This window comes from Cavia porcellus, unplaced genomic scaffold (assembly GCF_034190915.1).
Source record: "Cavia porcellus strain 051 isolate PalLab524CR breed Dunkin Hartley unplaced genomic scaffold, mCavPor4.1 scaffold_4, whole genome shotgun sequence".
Taxonomy (NCBI): domain Eukaryota; kingdom Metazoa; phylum Chordata; class Mammalia; order Rodentia; family Caviidae; genus Cavia; species Cavia porcellus.
Window position 1 is genome coordinate 84,883,889 of NW_026947487.1, and position 26,230 is coordinate 84,910,118.

The 26,230-nt window shown below is 39.1% G+C and overlaps 1 protein-coding gene across 2 annotated transcripts in view; it reads right to left on the minus strand.

Moving 5' to 3' along the window:
• The window catches only part of Csnk2a2 (casein kinase 2 alpha 2), a 39,291-nt gene extending 13,426 nt beyond the window's left edge, over positions 1-25,865 (minus strand). Inside the window, exons 1-5 of one of the 2 annotated variants that reach the window (XM_003472055.5) lie at positions 25,665-25,864; positions 24,878-24,989; positions 13,251-13,352; positions 10,343-10,393; positions 2,264-2,323 (exon numbers count right to left, since the gene is read on the minus strand). In XM_003472055.5, coding sequence (XP_003472103.2) covers positions 2,264-2,323; positions 10,343-10,393; positions 13,251-13,352; positions 24,878-24,989; positions 25,665-25,768 — 429 coding nt within the window. In that variant the 5' untranslated portion in view covers positions 25,769-25,864. Of the gene's footprint in view, positions 1-2,263; positions 2,324-10,342; positions 10,394-13,250; positions 13,353-24,877; positions 24,990-25,664 lie in introns of both variants that reach the window. The other variant, XM_063247408.1, reaches the window with a different exon arrangement.
• Positions 25,866-26,230: the final 365 nt, after the last annotated feature.

Here is a 26,230-nt window from a genome sequence, read left to right on the forward strand (position 1 = left end):
GCTGTAAGGGCACACCTCCTCAAATTAGGTCAGGTCATTCTGCCAAAGCCTCCAGGAGTCACTGGGCCCTTAACCTGGGCTGCCTCTACACTTTCAGTCAAGTTAAACATTTTCTCTTTTCAATTTCTTTTTCCTGGAGAAAATTTAACAATGTTGATTCTGCTATTTCACCTCATCTGTGCCAGAGGAATAAACTAATCAGAATCACAATGCCTGGGATGTGAAAAATATCTGGTGAAAGCAAAGACTAAACAAATAACACAAGATAGTTAATTCTGTTGCTGAGTTTACTAGTCAGACTCCCTATGGAGGTACTGACACGAATTTAAGTTTTTTGGTGAATTATTTCAGCTTTAAAATCAGGTATAGTTCTGACTATTAAGCATGAAAGCTATTTTTCAAGTTTCACCTGTATTCTAAGCCTCAGTAGCAGAAGAAATATGTTCTTTCTGCCTGCTGCTGTCACTAGAAAGCAGGACGGACACTGAGTGACATCTGCACGACCAGCACGTGCAGATTTGCATTATTGAGGTGTCTTTACTGAATGATGAATGTGCCAGGTTATTAAAATTTAGCTAGCTAAAAACTACAAAACCTCAATGCATATAGTTCTCTCTCTTTTTTTTGAAGTCAGGGTATTGCTACGTAGCTCAATCTGGTCTTGAACTCACTATATAGCCTAGATAGGCCTCTAACTCATGGCAATTCTCCTGCCTCAGCCTTTGGAGTGCTGGGATTGCAGGCATGTGCCACTGTAGCAGGCAGTACAGAGTTTCCTAGGAAGACTTCTAAAAAAGTTCACAGACTTCAACTGTAGTCTGGAGAGCAAGGAGAAAGGCAGGTTCAGTCCAGTTCTATCTCCTTTATCTTGCTGACAAGGCCCAGCAGACAAAGACGGAATCTTGAAATCCAGATCTTCAGCTTTCTCTAATGAAGTGGCTTGTGTAAGCATTCACATGAGAAAATATGTCATAGTGCTAGCTCTTTACATTCCCATTTTTCAAAGGGACCAGCCTTGATTCAATTTGGTATTTTGTTGAAACAATTCTTTGTAACTCCTAAAAACCCCATCTTGGCAATTTTCTTCAATAATGATCTTTTTCAAGATCCTATCTTATTTCAGAGGTTCTTAAACTGAGATCCAAGGCCCCTGCTAAAACTTTATGCAATACTATATATTTATACATGCACTTTGAGTTCGTAACTTTTATTGGGTTCCCAGTGATCCATGACCCTACAATGCTAGAACCCACTATTGTATATCATTTTATAAATCTTTTTAGAATTCTTTAATTTTTTTTTTTTTAATCTTTTTCATTTTTATCGGTACCGGGGATCGAACTCACGACTGCCTGCTTGCAAGGCAGGTACTTATGCCGCTGAACTAAATCTCCAGGCCCCGAATTCTTTGATTTTTATAACTAGACAGACTACAGACTATAGAAGATCATTCCCCATACTCAGTAATGATTCACAATTTCATTTGGATTAGTAAGTCATTTATAAAGTCTATCCACTAACTCTCCCTGTACTAACCATAGTAGTTGTGGCCAGAGGGAAAGAATAGAGTTCATTCAAGGGGACGTTGAAAGATATGACAATAAAAGAGGGCTTCTCAGTGTCTGCCATTCCCACACATGTGACTTTCTGTCAAGAACGGTATTTCCACACTCCGAGGCCAGGCTTCTTCATATGATTTGCTTTGCCAACAGGGCACTGGCAAACATGACACAGACAGAGGGTTGAAAAGTGCCTCTCTTGCTGCTAAGAACCTGAGACTACCATGGGCAGTTGCCTGGCCTAACCTCCTGAAAAAGGACAACTCAGCTGTCCCAGGTCAGGCTGAAGATACGTGAATAAGGCCATCTTGGACCATCCTATCAGAGTCAAGTTGGCCCAGCTCTTAAAGAATCCTCCAACCAATTGGAATCAGGAGAAATAAATCATTTTTTCAAAGTCATTAAGTCTGGGCAACTTGTTATACAGAGAAAACAAAGTATTACTAAGTGTCAAAACGAAAATCCAAGGGATATGACAGGTTCTACTCTTGGGCATAAAAACTCCTAATACTCCTTGACTTGGCCACTCTTTCCAATTTTACTAGAAAATTTCCATGTGAGATCCCATAATGGAGGCCTCAACATAAAGTAAACCTCACTAAATTCTCTGGTTATCAGAAAATATTTTGTGTTCTCTTTGTCCTTTCAAATACTTGTTTAACGAATGAGCCCCAAAGAGTACACTGTTTATGAATGCTACTTACTTTAAGTAGTTCATACATATAAAACCGAATATCAAAGTCTGTCAGGATCTGATAGAGTTGCTGAAACAGATTTCAGAAAACACAAAGTTAGTCTTTTTGCATCTTGTTATCTTAAGTGTCAGCCATTATCTGTAAACTTAGTCCTTAAGTTACTAATAAAACTCATGGCTTTTTATTACCTGATAAATAAAATGGACTAAATGGTAAACATGAGTTTAATACTTTAATCTTCAGAAGAAATCATCCATCCATCCATCTGTCCATTTATTCCATAAGAGGAAAACATTTAAGCCAACTTGGATCTCTGCTATTTAATGTTCCACAACTTTCTTTCTTTCTTTAGGTTTTTTTGAGACGGGGTCTCACTATCTAGTTCAGACTGACTTTGCACTCACTATGTAGCCCAGGCTGGCCTTGAACTCATGGAGATCTTCCTGTCTCAGCCTCCTGAGTGCCAGGATTACAGTATGTGTGCCACCATGCCTGGCATGCCGTAACTTTAATGATCACGATTACATTACTGTAAAGTCTCAGTTGTGTAACTGTCCTCATATTTTTACTGTATATCAAACCAACCAATCCTACTGCAGTATGTCCTGGAGAAATGACTTCTAAGTGGACAGCAGAGCCCCTTGGCTTATGTGGTATTACAGTGTTAAGACAGCCATGGTGTTTGTGAAAGAAACAGAAGAAAAATGAGGTGATCTACTGTTTGGAGATGGCAAGCCTTTCAAAAACCCTATGCCTTCTGCTCACCCAAAACCAATCCCTATCTGGAAAAAAGACTGCTTCCTAGGCATTATGTTTTAGGGGCAAGAAAAAAGGAGTAGGGGAAGGAAGAAAAGACAGGTGCCAGAAGTGATTACAGGCCAAAATGACATATGAATGAAAACTTTCATTACTGGTAATTCAAAGATCCACCCAATAGGAGCTTAAAAAAGTCAATCTCTAAGAATCAGACTACAAGGTTCATTAAAAGTATGACAAACCCTTGACCTTTGATATTCAGTCAACTCCAAGTGAATCTCTTTCCCAATCTATCTAGGCAGCACTCACACAGCACAGGGAACTCAGGGTCCCTAAGGAGCACAGTGTATACAATGTGTCTACATAAAGCAGGAAAACAGAACCAGGCATAATTTTTTTGTCTTTTTTTGAGACAGGGTCTTGCTGTTCAGTTCACACTGGCCTTAAGCTCACTTTGTAGTCTAGGCTGGTCTCCAACTCCCATCGATCCTCCTGCCTCAGCCTTCAGAGTGCTGGGATTATAGGCATGAGCCACCACGCCTGGTTCAGGCATAATTTTTGTGTTTGTAAAAATGATATGGCAGCTAATACTTTTTTTTCACTCCCTCTTTCAGAAAGTAAGAGTAACCTTCCAGATTAGTAAGAATATATGGTCTCATCAACCTCAGACAGCTGCAGGTAAAACACACAGGCCACCTGGGTGTCTTGAAGATGCCCCCGTGCTGGGGATGATCCTGGTAGGGGATGAACTGCACTCAAGCACAGAGGCACAAATACATTACCATTTCTGCCTAGGAGAGCTTCTGCTCCATAACCGCCAAACCCCCAGTTTTTGTCCTCCCAGCTCTGCTCTGCAATGCAGACTTCTTAGCCAGCATTCTGCGGCAACCAACAGCCAGAAAACACAGATGCAGGGTTAAGATACCACCTTGGATGTGCAGATCACTGGCAGAAACTGTCCTAAACTGAATGTCAAGTCAATATACAGCCCATGAAAGAGAAAAGATTGAATTCTCTAATCTCAGAGGGCTGGGATATTTTATTTCCACAAAACATAGGCTATTTTGTTCAGATTTTTGTTTGTGAAAGGCTTCCCTTTCATATCATGTGCTATCTACCAAGCATCTTTGTAAACAGCATAAAGTATAAAAATAAGTATCCTCGGACTGCCAACATAGTATTTCTAGCTATTGTAATCAGTGTCAATTTTTTTTTTTTTTTTTTTGGTACCAGGGATCAAACTCACAATCTCGTGTTTGCCAGGCAGGTGCTTATGCTGCTGAGCTAAACCCCTGGCCCTAACCAGTATCAACTTTATTTAACACAGAAGACATCAGCCTTCTAACAGTGGTTGGACCTTATGTATTATACAGTCCTGAATGACTGGCTGCCATTCACCCTCCCCTCACAGGAGCTCTGGGTGTGAGGACACCAAATTATATCTATAACATTTAGCCTCCTGGGCATAAAATTCACTTCTCTCCAGGACTCTACCTGGCCTCCTGAGACTTTCATAGTTCTGATCCCCATGCAACCCTCAAGATTCCTCTCCTCTGATTGCACAAGCCCGCATTTGTTGCCTCTGCTCTTTCCTCTCCAGGATCCCCTCCCCTCAATCTGTAATTCACTCCTTCTTATCTACTTTCTAGAGAGCAGATGCTGGCTTCTACCTTCTCCAGACTCTAGGCCTTTTCCTTGCCATCTGGGTGTTCATTGGACACAGGGATCAGCAGTGGCCCCAGAGTTAACATTTCTCTCTTGGACACTGGTAGGGACCCAAAGTTCTCAAGGCAAAGGTTCCACTCTGTTGTACACACAAAGCTACTTCAATTTAGGAGTCCAGTGCTGACACTCCCTCCACACTGTGCCACACACACAACACAGGGGGAACTGGGTATTAGGGCTGGTAGTGGTCACCAGTTTGGTGATTCAAAATCTCTGAACTTTCCCCACCCTGTAAATATGGCAGGGGTCCACTGCATCACTGTTTTCTGCAGTCAAATGCTCTACTATTAAGCTATACCCCCAACCTGTTTTCTTCACATAAAACTCTTGACGTATTTTCAGTTGTTGCACAGTGGAACAGTATATCTACTCCATACAAAGGATGGTGGTCCTGTCTATGCAGATGTTTTTATTTTTATAATGCTCACTAGTCAATAGAACAAGATATAGACTATCTGGGAAGAAATAGAAGAGTCTGCAACAAATTAGGGAGAATTGACAAGAACCATACTTTTCATTCAGTTATGTGAAGAACATCACTAACCAAGCAACTGCAGAATGTTTTTAGGAAGTCAGCTTTGCTCATATTTTCATGAAGTGATTTATCAAAAATAAAGCAAGCCTATGCTTCCCAGAAGATGATGGTGGAGGAAAGGAAGAAAGTACTCACCAGTCACATGTTTGCTGCAAAGCCTCAAACATATTTGCATTTTCCTAGAAAACAGTTCTATTATATAGGCCTACTCTCAAGGGCCAGTGATTGAAACTTCTTGGGTCTTCTAATAAACCCTGAAAAGTCTGAGGAAGAAGATGCAGACACTGCAACTTTACCATCAGGTTCAGGGACACTAGGTTCAAAGTCACAGACACCATAGAACGGCCACGGGAGACCTTGCTCATCCTGCTGCATGGACACACAGGCCCTTCAGATGCCAGGGGAAGGAGCAGCCACACCACGACCAGCCAGACTCCAAGGCTCAGCCCCCACTGACTACCACACAGGGAGATTCCTGAGCAGCACACAGGGGGTACATGACCCACAAACACAGGTCCAGAGGGCACAGGCTCCCCAAGCACACAGGGGGCATATGACCCACAAACACAGGTCCAGAGAGCACAGGCTCCCCAAGCAGCAGGAGGAAAAAAAGTGGGAGGACAAAGATATAAAGTCAGAGTGAATGGTGTGTTTTGCCAGTTGCCAGTTTAGATATTGCTAATTTGTAAATCAATCCCCAAGATCAACATTAAGACAAGGTCAACATTTTTTAGAGCCCTTAACCAAGCAAACAAAAGTTAGAGTCAGTTACCTAAAAATGTCACTTATCTTAAAGACTTAACCAAAAAAAAAAAAAAAAAAAAGAGAGAGAGAGAAAGAGAAAATAATGTTCCTGGCCTGCAATCACAGTACGTTTGTTTCCAATTCAGGAAAATGAACTTACACTGTAACAAAGCTTCACAGGGTCAACTAACCCAGGTCTACCACAAGGTGAGTGATTTAAAAGTCTCTAAATATCAGTGTGAATCTACCATCTTCTTAGAAGAAAGCCCATTCAGTTTCTTATCAATCTTTAAAATGTCCAAATGATTCCTTTTGGGGGGGGGAGGGCACTACTCATTTTTATTTATACTATTTGAAGGCACAGCAAAAAGAAAAGCATCTCTCAACAGAACCATTTTCCCCGAGACATTTTGGATTTAGGTATGCAACAGCTAACCAGTCTAACTTAGAGACTGGCTTTTTTCACTCAGTTTGAAGTTCTGTCTTTTGTTCTAAGTGTCACCACTTATCTTTTTATTATAACTTTGACATATATAAAATGTTAAATGATGGTTTTGAGTAGAAACTGACCAAATTGGTACCTTTAAGCATAAGGGAAAAATTAGTGAGACCATAAAGATCTGAACTAATTTAGTAAGTATGAAATAAAAATGACCATGCATTAAAATCACGAGATAAACTTCCAGAAATTCCACATAATTAACATTATATAGCATGACTATCCTTTATGTGAAATGCTTGGGACTGAAGTGTTAGAGGTTTCAAATTTTTTCAGTCCTCTCATATACATGGCTCAGTTTACTACATGAAATAGAAAAAGTAGAGAATAAACCTAGAAGTTGGGTTTTTGAAAGAATTAGTATAAAATCTCCGAAAAGCTGATTTAAATTTTTAAAAAAGAAGGCAAGGGCATAGAGAATAGCTAATATGTACTTATTTATTTAGTAGTACTGGTGATTGAATCCTGGGCCTTCGCCTTGAGCCATGTCCCAGATCTTTTAAAAAAGTTTTTGAGATAGGGTTTTGCTAAACTGCTAAACTTAAAAGGCTGGGTTTGAACTTCTAACACCCTTGCTTCAGTCTCACAAAATTCTGGGATTTACAGTGTGCACCACCACACCTACCTCAGAAAACATATAAAATGTAAGGGATAAAATGTATTGCACAATAAAAAACCCTCAATCCACTAAGACAGTGGATGAGATGACATTTTGAAGCCAGAAAATATGTCTAGCTGACTTAGCAGATCGAAAAAACTAAAAATTCTGTAACATTAAAGGAGATCAGGTAGCACGGAACTTCTAGCTGAGAAACTACAGAAACGGTCAGGAATGGATAACCTCAGACACTGCTGAGGGTAAACAGTGAGTTGAAAACAGAAAACAGGTTTAATTCCTCCAAGAAAACAGGAGAGGAAACTAAATACTCCGTAACACCCTCATAGCTATCAGCCTGACACTATGATGATGTTAGCAGTCAAGTGTGTGTCCTTAAAACAAGATATGAGCAGTACTAGAAAATATGAGCATATATTCAAGAACCATGAAGAACCATGACATTTTATATGATTATCACAGAGACACAAACACACAAAGGAATTTGGAAGAAAAACAAAGAAAAGGTATAAAGGGAAAAAATATAATACTCTCAATGAGAAAATAGAAGATACTACATAAAACATAATAGGTCAGTTTTAAAGGTTCAGAGATCGAAGTGGACTTCTTTTTTTTTTGTCTTTTTCCTTTTTATCGGTACCAGGGATTGAACTCACGACTGCCTGCTTGCAAGGCAGGCACTTACGCCGCTGAGCTAAATCTCCAGCCCCCGAAGTGGACTTCTAACATTTGAAGTTTAATACCTGAATGAGTTCTAGAAGGTGAGAAGAAAGGGATGAAAATCAAAGAACATTAAAAATATTTTCTCCAAATGGAAGGATATGAGTTTTTAGATCGAAAAAGCAAGTATCCAGAACAAAAGATGAAAGGACCAGAAGGACAGCACATCATTGTGAAATTTTAGAAGATAGGAATGAAGAGAAAATCTGAAAAGCTTCCAGATAAGAGGGAAAAGTCATGTAAAATGAAATTAGAATGGCTCAGTGGTAATATTGAAACCTTTTCAAACTGAGGAAATTATGAACTGTAATGTAGAATTCTATTCCGCAAATATATAAATTGTGAAGGTGAGGTAAGCACTGACTCCCATGATCTAGCCCTCTGAAGAAAGCTTTTAGAGAATGCCTATCTTCTTCAAAATATTCCTTTGAGGATAAGATTCCAGAGGAATGAGATTTTTCCAGGGAACCAGAATTTCTGCCAGTTATCTACAGCATGTTGTTACATTAACTGGGCATATGTCACTTTTAAGAAACATAAACTGCTGAAGTGAAATCTGACATGTGAAGTTAGCCAACAAAGCAAAGGTATTTAAAACCTGTGAGAAAGGAGAAATTAGTACAAGTTAGCAATCAAAAGTGGGAACCAGGGCAGAGATTTAGCTTAGCAGTACAAGCGCCTGCCTAGCAAACAAGAGGTCCCAGGCAAGGGACCTCTGGTCCTTCTGCCTCACCCCCCTAGTAGCTGGGATTACAGGTACATGCCAGAGGGAACTGCACTATGATGGTTCCATTAATACTACCCTTTAATCTTTTAAATTAAAAATTTTTTTAGATAGGGTCTCGCTATGCAGTTCAGGCTGAACTTGAACTCACTATATAGCTTAGGCTGGCCTCGAACTCATGACAATGTTCTCCTTCCTCAGTCTCCTGAGTGCTAGGACTACAGGTATGTGCCACCATGCCTGGCTATTCTTCAATCTTTTACATTAGGAAAATATTTGGTTTTATTAATGACTATCTAGTTCTCTAAGACATACTTGCACATTCCTATTCATATATGTATGCCTTGATAAATCTGGGTGATTTCATTCGAACAGTTACATGGTACAGAGCCTTATCGGCTAAGAAACACTGCGTTGCTGAATGAAAATATTTATATCTCACTTTTTCTATATCCTAGTTTTAGGAGCTCACCACTTGACTGTACGAAGTTACATTAACAGGAATATATGCTACATATAGAAAACTCTATACTATATATAAAACTTCCTACTTAATGCTTTTTAAGTGAAAACATCTATTTTGCTTATTTTTTACTAGCCTTATTTTTTAAAGTGATTATCTAAAATAATTAAATATTGGGATAAGGATCTCTTTCTTTCTTTCTTTTTTTTTTTTTTTTGGTACCAAGGATCAAACTCATGACCTCGTGCTTGCCAGGCAGGTACTTATGCCACTGAACCATATCTCTGGCAGGATCTCTTTATTGCCCCCAAAATCACTCTTGATACCAGCATCTTTAGCTGGGGATTTGGTTTTGTCTCCAGCTTCTATTTGAACAAAATTAGAAGTCCAATTCACTGCCAGTTATAAACACCTAAACATCTACTAAATGTCCCTGAAAACCAACACTATTTTTTTATATTCTCAAATGTGTGATCTAAAAAAAGGGTTTCTACCAGTATGATAACTTATCATATGTTAAAGTCTCAGTGTATGAAAAACATTTAAAACTATGCTTTTAAAAAATTTCAAAGGTCTCCCATGATACACATTTTAAATATAATATATATCTCCCAGAAGAGGGCTCTTCTAAAGCAGTGACTCTTTACTAGGTTTTTGGTATCACTTACTTTGTACAGTGTCTATGAACACAAACTCATTATTTGAGTGTCAGTGCATTTGACAGAATCTTTGTTAGTCTCAGGAACTGAATGCAAGTCTTTTCAGGGGGCAAGAAGAAAAACATAATTAACTGTGAAATTATCAATGGGCCACACTGTGAAGCTATTGCTTTGGTTTGATACTATTAAATACTTCACCATACAAAGCCAAATACATTCCCCCCAAATTATATACAATAAAATTTAAAAAACATATCATTATTTGATAGTTCTAATCCAATACACTGCTTCTTTTACAAGAGCCCTACATCAGTTTATTTCTTATCAGCAATGTAAGATTTATTATGAAAACCAAAGTTACCATCCATCTAGAACTATGCAGACTAAAATAGGAGTATTAAGCAGGAAGTATTAGCTTAGACCTAGCTGAGCAGCAACTACCACAGCAAGCAAAGGGAGATAAACTAATTTCCCTAAAGGCTAGAATTACAACTACTTTCTGTCCTGCACTCACGATATAAGGAGTATTATTTTCTACTTTCACCAATGGTATCATCGGTTTCTCTGTGTTCAGGAGCTTCAACAGTACTCAGCATCACTTTTCCACCCTTCAGCAAACTCACACCAGAAAGAAAAAGTATACGCACCTTAAAATCTGTATTATTGATATATTCAAATACCAACGCTGGTGTCTTAGACTGCAAGAGAGAATATTAAGGTTTTTTAAGTATGCAGACAGTAATAAATGTGATTTGCCTCCACCACAATGGTGTATCCCCAAATCCTACAAGATGGAAGAGCGATTCAAAAGTATTTTCTGGAAATCTTATGACATTTGGAACCTCTTCAAAATAACTGAGAATGGTGGGAGGTAGAAGAAATGGGAAGGGGCACAGATGGAACCACAGCTCGCCACAAACTGATTAACCATTACATTTGAGTGACATTTTTTTTTTCATTTGTCTTTTTTCCTTTTTACCGGTACCAGGGATTGAACTCATGACTGCCTGCTTGCAAGGCAGGCGCTTTATGCCGCTGAGCTAAATCCCTAGCCTTTGAGTGACATGTTTAGAAGGTTCAGTACATTATTCACTTTACTTCTGTAAATGGCTGAAATTCTTTATAAAGTTTTTTGTTTGTTTAAAAAGGAAATATTCTCTGAAAAGTCTACAAATGACCTTGATCAAATGGTTAATGGTTACAAAAAAATTTATACTCTGTAGTATTCTAGTGTGTCAACTACAAAAGCAGTGACATTTTTATCTAGGCTTAACAAGGTACATTTGACAGAATTTTTGTTAGTCTCGAAAACTGAATACAGGTCTTTCAGAGTGCAAAAAGAAAACATAATTATCAATAGGTCACACTGTGAAATTACTGCCTTGGTTAGAGATCATTAAAAAACACCTAATCCTTCAAAGGCAAACATATTCTCCCATATAATGAATTTTTAGAAAGCACTAAAATGTTAATATTTTTGGAACCAGGAATCGAACTCAGGACCTTGTGCTTGCCAGGCAGGGTCTTATGCTGCTGAGCTATATTCCCAGCCCCAACGTACTAAAATCTTTAATGAGTTTAACATTAACATATTTAATAATGTTATAATAACTTTAACATATTCAATACTTCCTTGTGGAAATCTAGATTTTTAAAAAATTTTTTTGTGAAAATTAGATTTTTAAAATGTCAGGTTTTCTTAAGTGAAATAAAGTTAATGTAAACTGGCAGTTATAAGCTTTCAAAACTGGGAGAAAAACAGAATCTTAAAGCATTATAGACATTAAAAAAAATTAATCTTGGAAATATTTATTGCTGGTAATTTTTGCTCAAGGACGAGGTCAAAGTTACCTAAGAAACAGGTTGTAGCATATACATACAGCGCTTTGCCAGAACAATGCAGAGTCCAAGCAGAATACCCAGAAGCAGCTATGACAAATGATTCTTCCCTGCCCGCAAACTGCAAAGGCTTCATCAAGACCAGATTTCTTTCCATACTCCTAAGTGAGCCTAAGCCCCTCCAAAGCACAGGACAAGGATTCCCTGCTACTTAATTTACTTGTCTTACAAATTAGTAAATATATATATTTTATTTAAAAAAAATTTTTAAAGACAAGGTCTTGTTATGCAGTTCAGTTTAGCCTTGAACTCACTATGTAACCCCAGCTGGCCTTCAAGTTCCAGCGATTCTCCTGCCTCAGCCTCCCAAGCGCTAGGATTACAAGTGCGCACCACTACACCTGGCTATTATGCATATATTTTAACAAATTACAAAAATAGTAAGGTATCACTACATTCTGTTAATGTAAAACAGTATGAAGATGTTCCTGGTATACTACTATAGGGCTCACATTTTAAAACTCTTCTGAAATTAGTATTTTTACATACGACATTCTACTTTAAATGAGCAAAATTCATTTTTTAATGAGGCCAGTTTCTAACATCAGGCAGTCCACAGCTAATCATTAAATCAATCTGAGCCAAGTAGAATGTGATATACTTTTAATAATAACCAGATACAGTCTGGCATACAACTACTCCTGTATTTTCAAGACCCAGGAAAAAACCTTCCCTTATTTCTCAACCCTGTGGACTCATGGGCAAATCATTTAACCTCTGCAGACTTCAGCTTCCTCATTGTACAAAGTGGACAATGGCTCTCTAGATTGTTACGAGGATCAAATGACACGATACTGTTCAATATGAAGAACAGTGTACTCCATGCACATTAGCTATTTTATCAGGAGGGTATCTGTAGCAGGCAGAAGCAAAGTTCTATTTCTTACATTGAAAAAAACAAAGCAAAACAACAACAACAAAAACCTATCACATAGGAGAACAACGAAATACCTGAAGTAGAGCAGGTAGAGAACAGAAATGAAGTAGGAAGTGGTATGTGTGTGTGTGTGTGTGTGGTACGGGAGAACTTAGCAAACTTCTTTAATTAAACACACAGAATGTTATATTTCACCCAGGGAGAGAACAAAATTCAGCAGTATACCCGAAAAGGCTAAAAATCAATGATTTTAACAAAATATTTTATGTGTAAGAATATATATTTTCATTGTATTTATACACACAATATGAGTCCTTACGCTGGATGGGGAATTAAAGATAAGTACAAGAAACAGCCAGGCTTCCTCCTCAAGGGGTTTGGTGGGCTGTAACCTAATCAGCTTTGTATGTGGAGACATTGAGCACTTCCTTGTACCTACCCGGACAGGCTTATTTATGAGTGAGGAAAGATAATGAAAACAGCAGTAATAAGGTTTCAAAACTGACACAAAAGCAGGGGCTTAAGGTGGTTACACAGCAAACTGGGAACTAAATCAAAATAATGAGGTAGCAAACTTGGGACAGGGTTTTTTCCTATACATATTTTTAGATTTCACAAAAGTGATGGTAACTATCTTATCAATGGGCTATCATGGTTTTTGTCTGGTTTTCAAAGTCTCGAGCCAAATGCCATCATCCCCACTATGTATTATTACTTGATCTCTGTAGTAAACCCCTCCTCCCCACTACCCCCAAGTCCATCAGCCACCAGGCACCTACCACGGGGTCCTTTACAGTGTCAATCAGCTTAATGATATTTGTTCCACCACGAAGATTTTCCAGAATTTTAACCTCTCGTTTTATCTTCTTTTTCTTCACTGGCTTAAATACACAAGAGCAATCAGAAATGAGACTCTTTTAAAATTAATAAATACAACTTTAAAACAGTGTAAGCCAATTATATGGCTTGCATCCCATCTTATATACTGTGCTGTGTTAAAAGAGCATGCCTAAAGAGAAAACAAGAGTTAAAATAGGTTGCCTGTAAAAACCTTAAAAACCGATTTAAACAATTTATAGATTAATGTACCTTATGTGTCAAGGTCTTTAAGTAGTTACATCTAGGACCACTTTAAAAAATGTGAACATTCAGCTATACTTAATAAAATGCTCACTTACTAGACAACTGCCAAGTGGAAAGTGTTATAGCTCTGAACAGCTGTATACTATGGACTCACAAATGGAAAAACTGAAATAAAATGGTGGGACACCTGCTCACCCTCAACAAGTTACATGTAATTTTGTCTTCCAGAAGTAAAGACCAGTTCACTGACATCAAGTTACAAACTTGTTTCCCAGCTGTTGGTTCCCATTTCCTGTCGCCACTCCCATTTCCTTAATATTTAGAATCTGAAATCAGCACAGAGCCAGTAATATTTCCCAACAGATCCCATTCCTAAAGAAAGAGATGTTGGATCAGCAAAACAAACAAACAAACAAACAAACGAACAAACAGATTTTATACTGGAGTACCAAAAGTCTCTATCTGCAAGGTACTAGATAGAAAAATTAAAGAGACCTTAATTAGAAATAATACATAAGTTCCTGTTTTAAACAGGCTAAAGAATTTGAATAAAGGTAGTTCTGAAAAAATAAGAATATCACATGCAAGTATGCTTCATAAGGCACTTAGAACAGTGACTGGCATATAGCAAGTACCTGGTAATTGTTAGCTTCATTATTTTTGAATTTTTAGTTAATACTAAGTCATATTTAATCCTCACAAAATCTCTATGCAGTACAGTCAGCAGAGTAAAGCTATTTGCCCAAGGTCACAGCTAACAGAACAGGGGCAGGAATCAAATCTGGGCAGTCTGACTCTGCATACTGCATTCTCCACCACTATGCTTTTGTTCCCCAGTGTGGCTAAAGGGAGAAACATAACTAAGGAGAATAAATATTCTATTGCAAGAAACTGTTATAATAACACAGGCAAAGAGGGGCCAATATGCTTGCTATGAAACAATAAAGCAAGATCTAAAGTCTGTATGAGGGACAGAAAAATATGCCAAAAAAAAAAAAAAAATCATCCTTTTTGGCTGGTCAGAACTACAGCACTGGAAAACTACCAAATAGCTTCTGGATCACCTATAATATGGTGTTCAACTGTGGGGTAGCACCCTAGCTGTGTCTTTGCAACTTACCTACCATGATAATGACTAGTTTCTACACTGTCAGGATTTCTAGGACAGTAGATCTGGCTGTTGTATCTCTTCCTCATTTCTACTTAGGAATATCCTTATTTTAGTTACTGTTCTCTCATTGCTGTGTCTGTATCTCACAATGTGATTCAAGAGCCCTTGGGAATGGCTTGTGGGAACACATTGAAACGGTCTGAGAACATTGCCTGGAATGCCTCAGCTGGTCAGAGATCAGAGACCAGGAGGCTGATACAAATCTTGCCAGTAAAGACCAGGTTCTGGAGTTTCTGCTAGGAAGGAGGACTGCACTGTTGCTGGACTCCAGATGATGTATGTAATGGCTTGGCAAAGTCTGTTTAGAGGCCTTACCTGAGACTGACAGATTAAGGGCAGTGGACTAATTAATCTGGCAGAAGATATTTCAAGGTGGTCAAATATTGAAGCTGTGGCATGGCATGTTGGGGGCTTTTAGCCAGATTTATGTTGAGAATCTAGAGCAGAGAGCCCAGCAGGATGATTTAAAATGTGAGTTTGGCCAGAACGAAGCTGCAGTAAAGCTGTGAACTACAAAGATAGAGCTGAGGAGATCTCAATTGTTAAATATAAAAGATGGCCTGAGGGCATCACAAGAAGCAGCAAGTTTCTACCCCTTGCTGCCTCAAAACTTCAGAAGTGAAAGACTTGCTTTGAGGAGAAAGCTTCAGAGCAACATGTTCCAGAATGACAGCAGCATAGAAAATGTGTTCCACAGAACTGGATTCAGTGTGCCCACTGATCCTGACACATGGCTCCTATAGCCAACAGAAGGAAGCCTGGCTATTGCTCCAGCTGGCAGCAGACTTGGCATCATTCATATGGTGCTAGTTTTAGGCACACGCAAAATGCAAGAGTTGTGAGGCTAAGAAGACTTCCATCCTGATCTCAGAAGGCCTGAGAGTACCTCAGGTAATGTGCCCCTGAGAGGGTAGTATGTGAAGCCCCGAGAGTGAAGCCAAAGGTGCAGTAGAGGCCCCACAAGTTCAGAAAAGCCAGAAACATGGATTGTCTAAAACTGCAAGAAGGGAGCAAAGCAGGCCTAACAGAGAAGCCATGAGAGCTACAACCACTGGAAGTGCTATAGGGGTGAAGCCACTTAAACCTATTGGAGCTTATAGCTTTCCATAGATTGTCTCAAATGTTTTCTCTGCTGGATTTTGGATTTGCTTTGGTTCCATTCCTTTATATCCCTGTTTGTAACTTTTGAAATGAAAACATTCATCTTGTGTCACTGAACACTGGAAGTGTTTAATTTTTCATTTATATAGGAGCTTGCAGCTAAGAGTTGCCTTACATCTTGGAGACTTGGGACTTTTCAGCAAAGCTGAAACTGTTAGGAGTCTAACAACTCTTATAGGTAGACTACATGCCTTTTGCATAAAGGGATGTGCATGAGTCTTTAGGTGGCCAGAGGCAAAAATGTTATAGCTCTAATGTAATATAATGTTGATACTTAATACTGGTTCTTTAGAACTGTTAAACTTGTATTATAATGTTCAAATTGTAAAGTGATAATAAGCATGTTTTTGTATCTGGAAACTTGTTTAGAGTAATGTGTGGTTGACAAGTTGATGTGGATTCTAATGATTGATACATGGTGTCAAGTTGAGAAGTACAGAAGTGTAAGCAACTCAGCAAGAGGCCAGGGTCCTCACATCCTCCTCTTGTGCAAGAGGAGAGCACAGAGATAGCGTGTCCCCTGACTCAACTACTTATAAGGGAAAAAGAGACTTGTTCATCCTTTGGTGCTCTTGTTGCCTTTGCTGTCTTGAAGTGTTGCCCCTATGCCATACAACTTTGCCTTAGAGTCTGATTATGGATTGAAACCTCCACACACTGTGAACTAAATAAACCTTTCCTTCCTTAATTTTGGGTGTCGAGTATTTTGTCTCAGCAACAAGAGAAAAGTAATCAACACACTGCCTCTTTAGTTTCTTTTTTCCTAATTGGACAGTTCAGTATTGTGCAAAAATGAGGCACTGTACAACCTGATCAAAAAAACAGCCAGAAAGAACATACTACATAACTAGCCTAAAGTCTCAAAAATGTTAATGTCTTGAAAAGGACCAAGTAACTGTTTCAGATTGAAAAGATGACAACTGAATGTGACATATGATCTGAGATTTTCTTTCACTACAAGGCACATTATAATACAAGTGAGGTCTGGAAATTAGCTAAGAGCAGTGAGTCAATGTTCATTCTGATACTTTTAATATTTATTATGGTGTTATTCAAGAAAATGTTCTTGCATTTATTTATTTATTTGGTAGTGGGAACTGAACGTAGGCCATCCACACTGAACTATGTATCTAGCTTTTTTTGTATTTTTAAATTGTATTCTGAAACAGGATTTCCCTAAGTGGTTAGGTTGCTAGGCTGGGCTTGACTTTGCTGTCCTCTTGTCTTGCCCTCCTATAGTATTGGGATTATTTGCCTGTGTTCCACATCTGGCAAAAAGTGTCCTTGTTTTTAAGGAAAGATACATTTAAGTATGTAAGGATGACTGCAATTCATTCTCAAGCATTTTGAAAAAAATGTAAAACATACTTTTGTATGTGCATACATTTAAACACATACATTATATTTGGTATATAGATAAAAGGGAGAGAAAGACAAAGCAAATGTTAACATATGAGGAATCTGGGTGAAATATGTATGTGAATTCTTGCACCACTTCTGTAAGTCTGAAATTATGTTAGGAAGTTAAAAGAAAAATAAAAACTGGCTACGTTGTTCATATGTATAAATTCAACCAATGTTAACAGTACATTCAATGCCTTTTTTTGCAAGAAAATTCTACAGTGGCCCACTACTGGAAAGCAGGTACAGATCTGTGGTAGTAGCAACAAAGGGGAAAAAGCCCAGTCAAGTCTGTATACATCAAGAAACCTCTTCTACTCCAAACAGTGCTCCTAAGTTCCTGTAGGGGTAAATCCACTAAATAAATTGCTTTTATGACACTGTCCTACATAAAGCTTCTGCTCAGCAATAGGTCAAATGGTGCACAGTTCCTGGACAATCCAGTTAGGAGGCAACTATCTTTTAATATGTCTAAAGACAGCACCTGAATAGTATGCTGCCCAAATGTCACTTATCCAACAACTAGCCAGACTTGAGACTGGGAACACCATGCCAATTCTTCAGTGGTGGAACTGAGTCCCATAACAGTGCCCGTCCTTATATGCTGACTAAAGACCCAGAAGCTACATAAAGGGAAAACGTCAGCGAAGACACTTCCATCCAAATATAAAGAACCAGGCTAAAAGCAGCTCCCTTTAACCTCAGTTTACTCCTCTGAACCTGAGAGAGAGGTCCCAGAAGCTAAGCCACCAAAGAGCCAGAGGGAATAAGTGATCATTTTACAGAACTAGATCCAAAATGAAAAAGTTAGGATTTATCAAGAGAAACTGACACACCAATCAATCAATCAGTTTTATAAAACTAAAGATGCTTTGACTCTCCTGTCTAGAGTTTACATCCATTTAGTACCAGTTATACATTTCCATAACAATTTCATCTTCTATGCCAGAAATCTCTTATCAAGGGTTCACTCCCCCCATCCTTTTTTTTGACACAGGGCGTTACTTGATATAGTCCAGGCCAGCTCTGAACTTGCAGTGTAGGCCAAGCTGACCTCAAACTTAAGATCTTTCTGCCTCAGTTTCTTGAGATTGCAGGTACCCACCACCACACATGGCTTTATGTATTTCAGTTCAGAGAATTCAAAAGATGCTCCCAGAAGTGAGAGGCTGAGGCAGGAAGAGCTCAATTTCAACTTAGCAAGGCCCTAACCCTCAAAATAAAAAATTTTTAAAGGTCTGGGGATGTAGGTTAGTGTGACGGTCCAGGGTTCAATTCGTATTACTGGAGAATGGAAAAGGAGGTTTCAAACAGAATCTGTTTAGCTGTTTTCCAAACTGAAACAACATTTTCCATTTTTACTCAAAATCAAGTAAAGTGGCAAAAAGTTAAAAAAAAATCTTTAAAAAACATTTCAAGTTTTCTGTGTGTGAACTTTGAAAATGGGAAAGAAAGAAAAAGACATCTTTTCAGGTTTCTACCTATGTGACAATTAGTTCCAGCTCTCGGGAAGAACGATGTTCAAAGTAACATGAGAGTAAAATACTTTTCCCTCTTTTTTTTTAAAATTAACATACATTTTGTGACAAGCTGCTCATAAAGACAGGAGTTGATAAGATCACTAATATATCCTATATATTTACCAGAGGTTTTTTTTCTTCTAACCTAGATTTGAGGATTTCAATTACCAGCATTTAATTATGATTTGACTTACAAACTTATCTCTATCAAAAGTATAAAATTATGACCTCAATATATTCCAACAAATATTAACAGGCAAAGTCTCACTCAAATTGCTTTCCAAGCATAAACAGATAAATTCAAAAGCACAATATAGTTCAGAAATTCCAAATCTGGAATTACTTCTATTCTACAACCAAACCAATGGCTGCCCCACCAAGACATTAATTTCATCACTGTAATTAATGAATATAATCAATAACAGTTGCCAGGAATGAAAAAGGGGTGGGATAAGGAAGAAAATTCAGCCTAAATGATGGTGTTTATTTTTTTACCTTGGTAGCATCTCTGAAACTCAGTGCACTTGACCTAAATATAATCTAGAGCTGGAAGTGTTAGTGTACCACTGTAATCCCTGCCTACTCAGAAAACTGAGACAGGAGGATTCTGAGTTCCAGGATAGCCTGGGCAACTTAGCAAAACACTGTCTCAAAATAAACAAATAAAAACGAGTATTAGCTAAGCAATTTATTCATAGTAACTTTTCCTCTATCTTTCAAAATTCATCATTCTATTATTACCATTTCCTTGAGGGTAACTGTTTATTCTCAATTAACTTTTCTAATTTAGAAAAGGAAAATATAAAATCAAAATAAAATGAAGTACCATCTCACACTCATTAGAATGGCTATTACCAAAAACAAAACAAAAACAACTGTTAGTGACAATGGGGAAAAACATGAACCACTGTACACTGCTGCTGGAAATCTAAAATAGTATAGTCACTGGGGAAAGTTCCTTAAAAAATTAAAAGCGAAATTACCTTATGATGTAGCAATTCCACTTCTGAGTATACAACCAAAAGAAGCGAATCAGGGTCCCAAAGAGGTATTTATTTATACAACCATGTTCAAAGCAGCATTATATACAAAAGCTAAAACGTGGAAGGAAACCATATCCGCTGACGGATGAATGAAAAAACAAAATGCAGCATGTATAAACAATGGAATATTATTTAGATTTAAAAAGGGAATTCTGACATATGATGCCACTTAGATGAACTTGTGGACATGTTGCTAAGTAAAACAAAAGACAGCCACAAAAAAGACATCTTTCTAATCTCATCACGTGAATATTGCAACTCTTCCAGTATTAGCTCTGCCTCAAAAACCATTCACCTATTCCCCCTTTAATATTGTTACTGCAATTATTCTGTATGGCTCTCTCAGTGCCAAGCACTAATCATATTTTAGAGTAACAGGTACTCTGTAGCAAGACATTCTTTTCAAACATGGTTTACTTTCAAAAAGCTTTAATATAGTAAAGTGATAAAACTATACACCCCCAATCTGACAATGATCAGGACGAGATCTGAAAAACAATTTAGATATAAAACACTGCTCACTGTGGCTTTAAACCAAGAGAGTAAAGCAGCATTCTCCTTAGGCACTGAACATGTTGCTGTGGATACTAATCTCACAATGTCTAAAACACTCTAGGTTACCCAGGTGTGGTGGCACACACCTGTAAATGCCAACACTTGGGAGGTGGAGGCAGGAGGATCACTGTGAGTTTGAAACCAGCGTGGGTTACAAAATGAGTGAGCTCAGCCTGAACTGTATAGTGAGACCCTGTCTCAAAAAGACAAAACAAAAACAAACAACTCTGGGTGAGCATCTATTCCATACTTCAACTAACAATCTACCAAAGTCAAATATTTCCTTTCAGAAGGGTAACTCCAAAAATCATTCAAAATAAATTTATTTGATTTGTAGTACATTTTCTTCAGCCTTCCCACCACAGTTCCAGACATCAAGATGTCAAATATCCAGTGTCCCTCATACCAGTCCAGACTCCATGATGTGTACAGAAACAGCTATACTTAGTACCTCTACTCATTATGGAATCCTGAACAAATCACATCCTTTTTCTGGGTTCTGGTTTATCTGTAACAGACAGTTGGGATCTAAGGGATTCTAAGCTCCTACATTGTGACTCTGTTTGACAAAGGTTAACTAACTACACTCTCCATCTTTGATCCCACAACCTCAATATGAACAATAGCATTAACTAGTTCACACAGTTAACTTTTACATTTTAACATTTACGTTACAACTCTAATATGCTCCTGCTAGCATGAACCACCAGTGGTATAAGCATGACTGTCCTATTAGGTGGCTTATATCACTGGTGGTACAAATAAGATCAAATCACTTTTATTGATTTTTTAAATAACAAAATAAAAAGCTGCCTGATAAACTGCAATACTGTTTTAACTATTCTTATACCACTACACAATTGTGAAAACTAGAATTCGAAAAATTTAGCAACCACTAATGGGCTGCTTCAGATATACAAAGCCCAAGTGAAGGGTAAAAAAAGCTACCATCAGAAAAAGCAGACATCAAGGAGAAAACAACTATCAGTGTGGAGAAAACATCATTTTGATATAACATGAAGATTACTAGCTCACTATGATGTTACCGGCAGGATGTGCAATCAAAACTAATTCACCTTTAATGCTGTCTCCTAACAATGTAACACTTAAAACAAACTATACATATGCTAACTATTCTTTAAATTAAAGAATTTCTGGGGAGAAAATGGATAGCCAAAGTCTTTATAAAACAACCATTAACAGGAAACCTTAAGAGAAAATTTCCAAATCACTGCAGCATTGGTTCAAAATGTTGTACGTTTGTTTTTAAATCAGCATCACTCTTGACTTCTCCTTAGGAATTAGCAGTTTAATCTGAAAGATCTATATAGCCCCAAGAAGTGCTGAAACTCAGTTATACAGGCAATGCTCATAAAATGCTAAAAGTTGTCCAAAATGGCCAAATGCTTTTATTTCTGTGTACACCTTTATAAGAGGTGCTACAAAGGAATTTGAGGAACTGGTATTTCAGAATAAAAAGATGAAACTTTTGACACAAAATAGTTTTCTGACCTGCTATATAAACCCTTACTGTTTACTCTTCTTCTTTTTCTCTTTTCTCTTCAAAAAAATTTGTCAAAAAAGAACCTTTCTAATGATTGGGAAGTTTTAAGGGCTTAGCCTTAGAATATTGCATGAGGACAGGCAATAAAATTTTTTGTCTGTTTATAATATTCATAAAACTTTAGGGCTGGGGATTTAGCTCAGCGGCATAAGCCCCTGCCTTGCAAGCAGGCAGTCGTGAGTTTGATCCCCAGTACCGATAAAAAGGAAAAAGAAAAAACAAAACAAAACAAAACTTTTCAACAGCCCCCAATATGCTTTGATCAACAAAGTACTCAGAAATCTTTGATACAAATTTAAAAAACTCACAGTCATTTGACAACTGATCACTCTCACAAATTTGAAAAGACACAAAAGTCACTTACAGAAAAAGAGGAGACCCTGTCCTCCAGGAATACACTCTTTAGCTTGGTCATTTACATAAAGTTCTAGTTGAAATACAGTAAACTTAACATGAAAATGCAGCTTTTTCTAGAGTCCTCCAAACTGAGTAACTAAAACTGCTAAGGACTTAATTTCCTATGACCAAATATTACCTACCCAGATGACAGTCACAACTTCAACTTATTTGAAGAGCATAATTTTTTATTTTTGGGACAGGGTCTCCCTATGTAGCCTAGGCTGGCCTTGAATTCACAGTGATCCTCTTGCCTCAGCCTGCTGAGTGCTGGGATTACAGGCATGCATCACCATACCAAGCGAAGAGAAACCCTGACTCTCTCCTTTTTCCAAAAGAAATTATAATACCATCAGTGATTTCTTATACCGTTTTTAAAAATAGGAATAAAATCTGGACAGAAATATCACAAGCCTTTGAAAAACGACATAAAGGAGTACGGTTTGTTTTTTTAACCAGTGAAAACAGTGGTTCAGACTGCACTGTGAATAGAAATCATGTCAAAAAAAAACAAGGAACACTTCATTACCTAGAGCATTAAAGGGGCCTCCCTAGTCTCATTCCAGAACACTGGAACTTATTCTGTGCTCTACACTGAGATCCTATCATCTGATGCTAAAATAAGCAGGAAGACACTCAAAGAAATAAGAAGAGTTCTGGCCAAGGGGTGCTTCAAAGTAATGATGCCAAGTAAGTTTCTTTGTGTCTAGGTCTCCCATTTGAAAAAAATCACCCATCCTTCCATTCTGGGCTTCTTAACCATACTCAGCGAACCTTTAGTGGATGGAAAAACTGTCTAGTCACTGACCCTATGAAGTTCTTTATAAGGATGACTAAAAAGCAATGCCATGCTCTCCTAATGAGAACACGGTTTTTTATTTCTCTCTGTTTTTTTTTTTGGAGACAGTTTTGTTGTGCAGTGCAGGCTGGCCTTAGCCCCACTTTGTAGCTCAGGTTGGCCTGGAACTCAATAGTGATCCTCCTGCTTCAGCCTCTCCAGTGCTGAGATTACAGGTGTGTAACACCACAACCAGTGTACACGGGTACCAATACACACACCTGAATCCTGTTCCTTTCATAAAAAAGTCCACAGGAAATTGCACACTTATCCCAAAAATGCTGCCACTGCATAAAAGTTGACATCTTCCTGGAACTGCTTTAGAGTTAGCAATTCATTCCTTTGAGTCTACACCAGTAGAATGTGGATATTCCCAACTTCCATTTGTTTTGTGCACTGAGAAAGATCTGAAGCAGCTTATACTAAGCGTTTATGCTTATGTGCATAAAGGAATTGTATTGTTTCCTTACTTGACTTCCTTGAAGGAAACATTTCTTTAAATATTTTTGCTTAAAAAAACGACACAGTCTGGTATCTTGTATTTCATATTTAGGGAAGAGAGTGGTCAAACTCTGTTATCTTCAACATCAACTCTTTGCTTTTCATTTCCAGTCTTTCTGACAGATAATTCTGTGTATCTTTTTTTACTCTAATTCTGCTCCTTCGTCATTAGGCTAGAATGGTACTGAGTGATGGACGGTATTGGTCCTTTCTCAAGAAATATGATCTACAGCATGCACTTTAAACAAGGACTACCTACCCAGCAGCCCCCCACACACAAGAACAGTTTTTCAATCTAGTGCTCTTATTCAATAGTATCTCTGCCACAATGGAATTCACATACACTTAAAACTACTTACCTATCACTAATATTCTTTCACTAAATGATATGTACACATGTGAAATGATGTGGGAATAATGGGCACTGTGCACAGAATTCTAAGAATTACGTTTTAATATATCCTATAAAGCATTATTAAACTTGCACATTCAGTTATCTAAAGAAAAATTTACCCAGTTTTTTAATGCTCATTAGGATCATGTCTTCATTGGAAAGATAACAAAAGGCATATCATATCAAACAAGACTAAGCTAGATATTAAAGACAATTTTGTTCAATTATTATTTTAATGATTAGAAATGTTCCCTTCCATTGCTTCACTTTTATTAACTAGCAACACCGATTCCCAAAAAGGCTTTTTGGTACTGATGGCTCACTACATCTACCAGAAACCTTACTGCTGAAGATATACAGGATTATCCAATGAGGGTTTCCCTTGAAGCCATGTACTACAATGTTCTTCCTTGAATAACTCTGAGCACGGTAAGTAACACCGCTCAAGGAACCGTGAAATGACAGAATTTCCATTAAAAGGCTTTTCTTTCTTCTGAACACCTATTTATTCTGTAACAAATGAAACCCTTTTACAACTTTTGTTTTGGGAGCCTGTAATTTACACTTTAGAACAAGGAAGCTCCTGAACTATCACAGTATCACTTGAGGCCAGTTTTCATGGTTTCTCAAAAGTTTATGGGAAAATGGAATGGAAGAGACACTAGACAGCAGATAAATAAAATGAGAGCTTACACTGTTCATTTTAGAAAGCAACTGGGTAGCTAACGTCCTTTTAACTCACGGATAAATATGTTATATAGGACTCATAGGACACTCACCTTGAGAATTTTTACAACCACTCTTTCGTTGTTAGTAATGTTAATGGCCTCAAATACTTCACTATATTTTCCGCGACCAAGTTTTCGAACCAGTTGGTAATCATCTTGATTACTGTGAAAGGAAAAACACACATAAATGCCAGGATTTGGGATTACCAAACCTATGCCCACTACACAACTCCTCCAGCCACTTCCACTAATCAACATTTGGTAGCGTCTACATACATCATGTCACGACTCATTTCTTAAACGAAAGCCACAACACAAACTTGGCTCTCTTCACTCTGCAGAACTCCTAACCTAATTGATCCTTCCACACTTGGAGAGATGGGGCAGGAAGCAGCACACAGAGCCAATCTAGGGAAGGCCAGCAAAGGCAACCCATCACCTGCCTGTCTCACACCATGACGGGAGCAGTGCATGCTTCAAGAATCTGGACCTCTTTAAAAATTTCCTCCCACCCCGTCTCTTCCCCCAAAACTAAAAAGGCAGAGCATTTCAATAGCTCAAGACAGCTGTTGACTCCCATCTCAAGGGAAACCCAAAAGTGTGAGGAAGGGCTGCTCCCTCACTTCTCCCATGCTCTGGCCCCTGGTCTCGACACTTCTGCCCCTATTTTTAAAAAGCATTCCTTGAGAGAGGAATGTATAAAGCAGGTTCAGGGACCCAGCAGGGGTAGTAAGGAAGAGGAAGACGAGAACATGTGCGAGAGGGGCCTCTGCCTCCCACTAAAGACCCGAAGAGGCGCCGGCCGCCGAGGGAGGCCGATCGCGGGGGGCGGCTTTACCCCCAGCTCGGGACGTGAGACTCGTAGTCCCAGTACTCGCGGCTCCTCAGGCTGTTCACCTCGGCGTAGACCCGGGCCCTACTGCCCGCGGCCGGGCCGGGCATGGCGGGCGGGACCGGGGGGCACCGCGGGGCGCAGAGGGCGACGCGGCTGGGGGCGCGGGGCGGCGGGCGGAGGAGGCTGCGGGCCGCGGGGCGCCGGAGCAGGAGGAGGAGCGCGGCGGCGGGCGTCCGCGCCAGGCCGGGCCCGCGGGGGCGGACGGCGGGCAGGGGGCGCGGGGGGCGCCGGCCGAGCCTGCCCGGCCCTGAGGCTGCCGGCGGGGCGACTGGAGGACGGTGCTCGGCTCGCGGCCCCAGGAGGCGGCAGCACCGGCCGCGGCAGGCACCGGCCGGGAAAGGGACAGCGGCGGCAGCGGCGGCGAAGAAGGAGGAGGAGGAGGAGGAGGAGGAGGCGGAGGAAACCCGGAAAAGGGGCCGAACTCACGAGGAGCGGCCGCCGCCCAGCCTGGGGCCGCCCAGGCCCACAGCGCCCCCTGCAGCGCGGGGGGACCCGCCAGGCGGCGCCGG